Consider the following 9,641-nt stretch of genomic DNA (forward strand, 5'->3'; position numbering starts at 1 on the left):
TTGTATAGTAAAATCATACAAAACAATATATATTTTATCATACAATATTAATTATAATTTTTATAATTTTGTTTCAACTTTAATTATCTAAGATAATCTATCTAATCTATAAAAGAAGCAGTAATGAATATCTTTGGAAAATTAGATTTTAGAAATTCTTACTTAGGATAAAAAGTAAACGATATGTATTTTTGAGACAGTCTCACGAATTTTTATCTGTGAGACGGGTCAACCATAAACGATATTCACAATAAAAAATAATATTTTTAGTCTAAAAAAATAATTTTTTTATTAATGATCAAAATAAAAAATCCGTCTCATAAATATAATACATAAGATCGTCTCATGAATTTTTATAAAAAATAAATGTATTACGCGTGGTGTACGCGCACTCATTCCAGCCTTTATTATACAAAAGTAATCGCAATCCCGATTGTGTCTCTCCCTTTCTTTCTACAAGCAAATACTTTTGAACTTCCGAGTAGGGAAGGAGCAGACCTTAGACAGAGGGAGGAAAATAATAACTAAGGCGAGATCATGAGTTACTACAACCAGAATCAACCCCCAGTTGGTGTTCCTCCCCCTCAAGGTGAGTGATTAGATGATCTGATCTTCGATTTTTCTTCTTTTTTTTTGTTTGATTGAAGATTTGTATCTGATTTTTTATGTGGGTTTTTTTATTTACAGGATATCCTCCGGAGGCGTATCCGAATGATGCCTATCCTCCAGCGGGTTACCCGCCGCAAGGCTATCCACCGCAGCAGGGCTACCCACCGCAGCAGGGCTACCCACCCCAGGGATATCCGCCACAGTACGCGCCTCAATACGGCGCGCCGCCTCCTCAAAAGCAATCCGGTAGCACGGGGTTAATGGAAGGATGGTACGTAAACGGATCTGATCATGTGAATTTTTTCGGATTTGGTCAATTTAGTTGTTTCCGTGTTCGATTGATTGGCGGATTTGGTTTTATGTTCAGATCTGGGTAATTTGGGGTTTTATTTAGTTTATTTTCTCTATTTTTTGGGGTTTTTCGATAAGTGGACACCAGGTCGGTGGGTGGCCCACGAGGGTTGGGGCGGCCCGCGGAGGGTTTTGTGCTTCTTCTGTAGTGGTGGTATTCACGCGCCTTTTCCAGGCTTTGCTCGCTTTTTCAGGGATTATCTAATAAACTTTATTATCATATAATTTATCGCCCTATATTTGAATTTATTAATTATTATTGACTTACCTAATCTATATATTTTTAAAATTTTTTTTATAGAAAATTAAATTTTAGTTCATAGAGATTTATAATCGTTAGTATTATATATGTATTGTTGATTAAGCTTCTCCAAATTTAGATGGAACGTATTTATAGAGATATTTGAAATCTAATAATCTCCAAATTTTTGCTACCAATATTTATACGAGGATTAGTTTAAATAAATTGCTTAGGTGAAATATATTTTTCATGTATAACTTTCTTTGACTCTCTTTTTTTTTTTTTTAGCACCACGCATAGGATAATATTTAGAGCTAAGTAGGTTGTTTAAAAATATAATCGCCAGTGCAGAATAATATATGGAAAAAAATTGTTGAATATCGTAATTTCCCCGCTTTTCGTTTTGTAGATTACTCACATTCGCTGAATTGATATAGAAAATGTGAATGAATGGAACTATTTTTGGTGCAGTTTGGCTGCTCTTTGCTGTTGTTGCCTGCTTGATGCTTGCTTTTGAAGAAGAAAGGATAGTTGGAAAATGGATATCTTTACCCCATTTATCTTCCATTTAAGCTAGGGTTGTTAATGCTTGTCATATGTTTCCCTTCAAAAATAATATTTGACTTGTTTCTTGAAATGCTACTCTCCTTTTTCTTTAATTGTGCATTTCGTTTACTAAATTTCTTGGGTGTTTTGGCTTTTGAGTATACAAGTCGTATCAATGTGGTTTCATGTTGTTTATCTGATTGTTTCACAAATCAAATCTCCCACTCCAAACTAAATCGACGCTACCGTGAGATATTGACTTGTTTGGATAGATTAAATTCAAGCTTAGAATTTAAGACATTATCAATAATATGTGTGATAATAAATTTCAAATGTTTCAATCTTGGATGATGTTCTAATAATTGAAAACCAATCAGAATACTAACCTAAGAACCATCTGATTAGGGTTAATGATACGATTGACTCGATGCAATCGCGTGATTGTAAGTAATACGAGTGAAAGATCTAACGAACAAGAAATTATCAACTGATCCCATGAATCCGAAGAGTATTTTCAGTAATTCGGTTCCAAGTGCCAAGTCGAAATGAAATAAGATATGTAAAAGCCGTCCATGGAAAAAGCACAACCAAAGGTTTAGAAATAAAAAGTTTCCATCGGCTTAGAAATTTCATCACATTGGCTCGATTTATTAGTTATCTGTATTAACAAACTAAAATATCCCATTATCGCATATTATATCAAATCTCAACACAATCTCCAAGATGTTTTCCGAACCGGAAGATTGCACAATTCTCAAACTTAGTGTCCCTTTTAACTCGGACAACTTTTCATCCTATAACTTTGATTGTTAGTAACTCAATTACTTACCAAGACACATATCTGTTTAACTCTTCCTCGTTATAATTTACTAATCAAACAAATTCCAGTTTTCCAAGGAATTTGAAGTTGGAGTGGATATGGAAAATGACGAAAAAACAATTTAAATTTCTTTCAAACAAATGATGTTGTAAATTTCCTAACCAGTTTTGTTTCATTACAATGGGACATGCATATTGTGACGGGGAATAATCCAAATAATTGGGCATATGCACTACGCGACTAACACAGAATTTGACATAGCTTTATGACAAATATATCTTATCAAACCCAACTGTACATGAAAGATATCAGTAATATAAATTTAAATAATAGTCAAATCATTAATTAGTTGCACAAATTAAACAAAGAAAACGTGGATGAGTAACACATGAAAGGCCCAAGAATCTTCACATGGCAAGTTCCGAGCTTTCGTGTGAACTCAATGTTTTTTTAGTAGTTGAATTTTCCCTTTTATCCATAAAAATAGCATTATTAACATCAATTGACGAGATATTTACAATATTTTTTTATGTAATATATATTTATATATATATTACAAATAGGGATGGAATAAGTCTCGATAGAGACGTCCTGAGACATAACATGTTAAGTAGCCAAAACTAGTGATGATATTTGCAAATCTTTTTCTATGTTCCATGGTAAATTAATATCCTCACAATAATCGTAGAATTGACAAAGTGATGAAAACAAATCCTCCGGTGCAAACAAGCTTGAACAGAAGAATAAGATGAAATATGCCAACTTAATCGGTAAACTCAATCGTGTCTATCATAAAATAATACGTATATTTATAGAGGTTCGAATTTAGATTTTCTATCCGTCAGCTTGAAAAACTAGCACTAGGTCACTTTTACAACACCACATTGCTTCTTTCATTACTCATGAACTTATAACGCAGAATAGTCCAACGTCAGTTTGTGACATTGAATAGTCTTTCATAAGAATATTTCTTTCAATAAATTATGTATGAGATAAACTTTTGAGACTGTAATACATTTGAAGACTTGCATAAATTTTGAGCCAGTAATTCATTTCAGTATATTCGATTATCTTCGAGATCTTTAATACTTCGATTTTTATTGTTTCCAATGAAAACGATTAGATATAAGGTTTCAAAAAATTGTATTTGACACTCTCTCTGGAAAAGCTTTGTGGTAGAATCTTGTTGAACCTATAAAAATCTTTTGAATATATTAAGAAACTTAATCTAATACTGCTGTCTGAATAGCACTTGATCATGGATTTAGAATCGAGTAAGGCGCTGAAAGCCATATCTTGGAGAAAGTGTAAAAACAATTTTAAAATGAAGTATAAAAACTCCGAGTCTAGTGTTCCAAGGGCATTTGGTCTAGTGGTACGATTCTAGGTCCCGAATTCAAATCGAGAGAGACTATAAATCCACTATTTATTATATAAAATTTTTGAGAACGCCAAAAAAAATTCATGCCAATAGATCAATCCAATTAGCCAAACACCAAAAAACAATAACTCTTATATATTCAAAAAATTTTAGTGAGACTAGAAAACTGTAGGATAGTAATTCTTAATTTTAATAATAACAAACAGTATCTAACTGTTATAGAATCCAATCGCTATTCTATGTATCAACAGGTATTGTAACCAGAGCTCAAAGTGTAACCTCATCAAGGGCGACCAGACTTGAAACATCTACTACTTAAAAAATGCTACTAATTTTTTTTCAGGCTCATTCTCGAAAATTCATAAATTATGCATGCATGCAACACTGCCGAAAATTTCACCTTTCAAAAATAATAGTAATCATCTACCGGATGAAAATACTGTAATTTTAAAAAATAAAACAAATATGAACGAGTAAAAATTCTTATAACCAATAAACATAATAAGATGAATGAGTAAAAATATTCATGTCCACTCCTATCTCATAAACGTGATGTGCGGGAGAATAAGGTCCTCGAGTTCACGTGCGCACATCCAACTCCGCCTACTCAGTCTTATACACCTCCAATCTCTTGATCAATTTGCTCACCTGCATCATTCACACCCAGTAAGTCTAAAGACTCAACACACCTGTAACATATAACGAATACATATACATAACAAGCAACATTGATAATTACTGTAATAAAAATATGTTTTTCATGATCTTAAAAGCGTACACGTAAACATATCGTAAAAACATAACGTGTCAAAACATCTTATCATAGCATCATATACTTGTTCATTTTCTTTAATCGAATTTAGTTCGTTAGTTGTGACTTTCGTATCAACTCTATTCGATGGATCCATCTACACAACAGTAGTACCCGGTGGCGGAGACATCAGCGACAGTATTATCCATCCACTGAGCCTTGGCCTTACAGCTCATCGTATACATATATCGTCAGTCACAACCACCTCATCCTTCAAAAATATATCATTTTCATCACTATCAAAATTATGCACATGCGTAGTTTTTACTTAAAATCAAGCATGCAACGTATTTTCATAATTACATAAAAATCAAATTCGTGTTACATGACGTTTAAAAACGTGATAAATTTGTGATCAGAATGCTGTCAGGACTAAAAAATCGACCTGGGTGAAAAATGACCATTTTCCCCTGGAAACCCTAAATGACCATTTTACCCGTGGACCTCAAAATTTCGACCCGAAGCCAACCAAACTCCTTAAAACACCTCAAAACATAATATTAAGCATTTCTTAGATATAAACTCGAGTCCGTTCTAAAATTTACCGTTCTAAAAATTATACGATTCGTTTTAAAACTTGGACCGAGTTCCGATTTTAACCCGAATCAACCCGAATTTCAATCAAACTTTTCCCAACTTGAAATATGACTTAAAGCTACATCTCCAGCCCCTAAACCACACGTTCAAGACCACGTATGACCTACGATCAACGCCTAAAGGTTGCTGGAAATTTCTAGCGTCTCACGACTTCAACCCTAGTCCACCAAACGTGCAACCCTTCGACCCTAGGCCCTACCAGCTCGTTCCAGCCCTGGAAAAACCTTTCCTAGCCCACCTTAGGACCCTTATGGACAGACCTAACCCAAGTTCACAGCCCCATGCACACTGCACGACGCACACGACCGCTAACCACCCACAATGCCCCAACCGAGAACAACCTTAGCACCTTTCGCTCAAACGACCTCTTCACTAACTCCAGCCGTATTCGATCCATCCTAGGCCACGGCTCAGACCCACCAGGGTTTGGTCCAGGACTAGGGACGACCCTTGAAGAGCCGCACGACAGCCTCTCGATCTAGTCGCCTAGCTGCTAGGGTATTCAACAAAAGCGCTCGGCCCTCACCTAGACCAACCAAGCTTCGACTCCAGCACTTAGACACCATCTTACTTGATGTATAAAGCTCCTTAGCAACGTAACTCGACAGTCCCCTTGCACAAGAATCATAAAACGTGAGTTGTATGCGTAAACATGCAGATTTATGACAAACCGAATGCTTAAATGATTTAACATGCAAAAATGAAACCTTCATACATGGCACGCATAACTGTATATTTACAGCATGAATGATGAGAAAGGAAGATAGGGGTGTCAAAATGCAACATGACCCGTCAACCCGATATGAAAAAAATCAGGTTCAGGTTGGTGTTTTTCGGGTTCGGGTCGGGTTCGGGTTGGATGGATTCGGGTTAGTGCCAGGTTAGACGGGTTTCGGGTCGGGTCGGGTCGGGTCGCATGTTGACCCGAAAACTTTTTTTTTGAAAATATTACCTATATTTTTATTATGTATGTTTGAACAAAATTTATTGTATATTTATGATAAATTTTCATCATTTAATATTTATTTTGTATATTTTTATTTTTTTAACAATTGTTTATTTGATTTAGTAAATATACTTTAATTTTCTACAATTAAACTTTCAAATTTAAATCGAAATTTTGTTATTATGTGTTTAAATTAAAATATTATTATTATTTTTTTTTTTCGAATTTTTTTCATTAATTTTTTTAAAAAAAAATAAAATTCGGGTTAGACGGGTTCATGTTCAGGTTAGGGATTTTCGGGTTGCTTCGGGTTTGGGTTGAATAAAAAAATAAAAAATTCACGGGTTGACCCGAAACCCTACCCACTCGACCCGATTGACACCCTTAAAGGAAGATACATAGCGTGCCTTAACGTTTATACGCTCAAAAACTCGAAGATACGCGCGTAGGACTTTGCACCGGAGAGGCGGGGAAGAAGCTTTCTTGAAAACTTGAGAGAAAAAACCGAGATGCTGCTTGTTTCACGTGAGGATGGAGGCTGCTGAATGAGGGGAGGGGGCGGCCACTAGAGGGTATTAGGTTTAGGGTTTAATTAATTAGGTTTAAGTCAAAATAAAGTACATTAATGGGCCTCTAATTAGAATTAAATGGATTAAAAGATTTTTTGGCCTATTAAGTATTAAAATAAATCCATCAAGCCCAAATACACTCCCGAAAAAATTTCGTTTTGGTACGTTTTTGAAAATATTGCCCGAACCCTCAAAAAGTCCTCTGAATCGTTAAAAATTGCGTACCGGATAAAAATGTGACCCGACGAGTAAAAATACCCAACCAAGGCTCATTTTCAAAAATCAAACTTAAATACACCGTATATTAAATAATTACAATAATTATTTTGTGGCGCCCGGTTTAGGAATTCTTAGTTATTCCCTTACTAAGTGCCACATTTTTTTACAATCTTTCTTTATTGAACTTCTATTGTTATTTTTACCATTATTATTATTAGAAAGATATTGTAGATAAAAATTTAAATATTTTCTACTATAATTTAAAGATTATCTACAAATATTTACATTCTTATTTCAAATATGTACAATTATTTTACAGCGGAAGTTTAACATTCATATGTACAATTATGTTACAGCGGAAGTTTAACATTCATTTATAAACAGATCATCCCAACTTTCAAATGATCTTATTTCAGCTTCAGTTATTTCCTCTTGTTCCAATTCGGGGGTTCCTATGTCTGGAAATTACAATAGACGAAAAGAAACAGAGGGTTAAGTCTTTGAGGACTTAGTGAGTTTAAATTAGTATATGGTTTTTAAATAACACTTCATCATTTATGCATGAAATAATAGGCATAACAATTTAGATATTATGAATGATATGCAATGAAATAATAGATAAATGAAATTCCATAAATTAACATTGGTGGCTCTAATTGAGCACTTTTACGAGCCGGGTGAACCATTCTCCGGACCGAAATATTCGGTGCGCGTTGTTCAGATGAACCATATACCCGGACTTTTGACCCGTTTTTCATGGACTCATTTTCCGGGCCGAAGCCACGTTGTCCAGTGGACTCAATTTCCGGACCGAAATCCGTTGTCCATGACTCCATTCATTAATGGTTATCAATCCATCATAAATATGCAAGAAAATATATCATAATTGAAATGAACTGTGGATGATATTGAACATTAAATAAATGTTATTGAAATTCTAGGCCAAATGCCAAAGGCTTTAATAGAAGAATGAATAGTAATTTCCTCACCTGATAACTTACAGTTTAGGCTTGATTAATAATCCGAGTTGCTGGAGCAAGTCCTAAAAATGTATTATGAATGATATTTATATGTTAGAGTTTTTAAGTAACTAGCTGATCTGTAAAGGCCCGTATTTCGTATTCATAATTTTTTTTGCGGAATTATTAAAATTTTTCTAAATAAATAAATAACTTGCCCAATTTATAAAATAACATGTAAATAATTTTAACTTTAAAATAACAGCGGAAGCAAATATTGTTTCAAACAAACAGTTTAAAATTAATCCAACGTAAACATCAACTTAAAATCCCAACGTATTAAAATTGAGTTTAATAATAAAAGGTTCATAAACTAAATCATGAGGTCCTCGGGTTTATTACTGATGTCCCAAGATCGCTCACTGGTCTCCGCCCGCAGTCTCGACCTCATCAATACCTACAACAATCAAGTCTAGTGAGTCTAAAGACTCACATGTATATCGTGTATAACAAGTAAATATATATTAAAATCCCATGCAACTAAAAATATGGTATCGTAAAGCGTACGGTGAAAATCGTGTCATGAATAATTATAACTACGTGCATATCTGAAAATCATATGTAAAAGCTTTGCTCAATAGAGCTCTGACATGTCATATCATAATTTTGGTAGAGATAATGTTTCTAAGCAAGTGGCCCATAACATAACGTAAGCGCCTGATCAGACTAAACCACAATATACTGGGCGGTAGAGATCAATCACAGCCCTTGGACTGGATGTCCGTACCCATACATAATCATAAACCAGTCGTAAGTCACCGGGCGGAGAGGTCCTCGGTTGCGCCTACCGACTTCCAAACCCATAAGCATAAGGTGGCCACAAACATAGCATATATCTCAAAAATAAACATTTTATATTTTTATGCACGTAATATAATTATAACCTTATTTTTACCGGATGAGTTGGATCGTTCTCAGGCTTGCTGCGACTTACTACTATATGTGACACATGCAATAAATCTTAACTTGACAAAATTTTAAAAATAAAACCAAAAACGAGACGATTCGACCAACAACTTGATTTTTAACCATGGCTTCGTCCCAACCCGAACCAACATTAAACCGATTTAACCATGATTAAAAATACCCCAAACATACTGAAAAATATGCATACTAACTGTAAAAAACGAAAATAGGTGAAAGAATCCAAAACATAAAACACTCTTTCGAGAGTCATTTTGGCACCTTTCACCGTAAATTCTCGTACGACCTCTAAACTCGACCGAATCACGAACGGCCAAAAACATGACTTTCCTAACTCATTGAGGTACTCCAGTCCAAGGCCATGGGCTAAAAGCTAGCCAAGAACTCAAACCAACCTCATGAACCGAATAGCAAGTTGCTGTCAAATTACAGCAGGAGCAGCTTGTGTATTTGAGGGGAAATTCTGAAATTTAATGACCAAGGGCTTGAACCACCACCCAAAGACTCTACCAACATCCTAAGGCATGGCTTCGACCATGACTAAGGGCTAGAAGCCAACCACAAAACAACCACACCCCAAAACCGAAACACACTCACACAGGAAATGG

At 34.8% G+C, this 9,641-nt stretch overlaps 1 protein-coding gene across 2 annotated transcripts; it reads left to right on the forward strand.

The window, feature by feature from the left end:
• Positions 1-435: 435 nt before the first annotated feature.
• On the forward strand, positions 436-1,881 carry LOC142518719 (protein CYSTEINE-RICH TRANSMEMBRANE MODULE 13-like). 2 transcript variants are annotated; one of them, XR_012813630.1, is made up of 4 exons: positions 436-589; positions 688-880; positions 1,673-1,816; positions 1,848-1,881. XR_012813630.1 is itself a non-coding variant. In XM_075621531.1 (3 exons), the coding sequence occupies exons 1-3, from the start codon at positions 538-540 to the stop codon at positions 1,716-1,718; spliced, it is 291 nt and encodes a 96-aa protein (XP_075477646.1). In that variant the 5' UTR covers positions 436-537; the 3' UTR covers positions 1,719-1,881. The 2 variants fall into 2 exon arrangements, 1 of the variants encoding a protein (XP_075477646.1); XM_075621531.1 differs by having other exon boundaries at positions 1,673-1,881.
• The last annotated feature ends 7,760 nt before the right edge of the window (positions 1,882-9,641 follow it).

The sequence above is a fragment of the Primulina tabacum genome, chromosome 1 (assembly GCF_025594145.1).
Source record: "Primulina tabacum isolate GXHZ01 chromosome 1, ASM2559414v2, whole genome shotgun sequence".
Lineage (NCBI taxonomy): Eukaryota > Viridiplantae > Streptophyta > Magnoliopsida > Lamiales > Gesneriaceae > Primulina > Primulina tabacum.

What these genes read in the sequence shown, in the direction of transcription:
- LOC142518719 (XM_075621531.1), top strand. Translation starts at nt 538, where the DNA reads ATGAGTTACTACAACCAGAATCAACCCCCAGTTGGTGTTCCTCCCCCT. An exon ending in TGGTGTTCCTCCCCCTCAAG is followed by an intron (nt 590 to 687) that starts GTGAGTGATTAG and finishes TTTTATTTACAG; the next exon opens with GATATCCTCCGGAGGCGTAT. An exon ending in ACGGGGTTAATGGAAGGATG is followed by an intron (nt 881 to 1,672) that starts GTACGTAAACGG and finishes TTTTTGGTGCAG; the next exon opens with TTTGGCTGCTCTTTGCTGTT.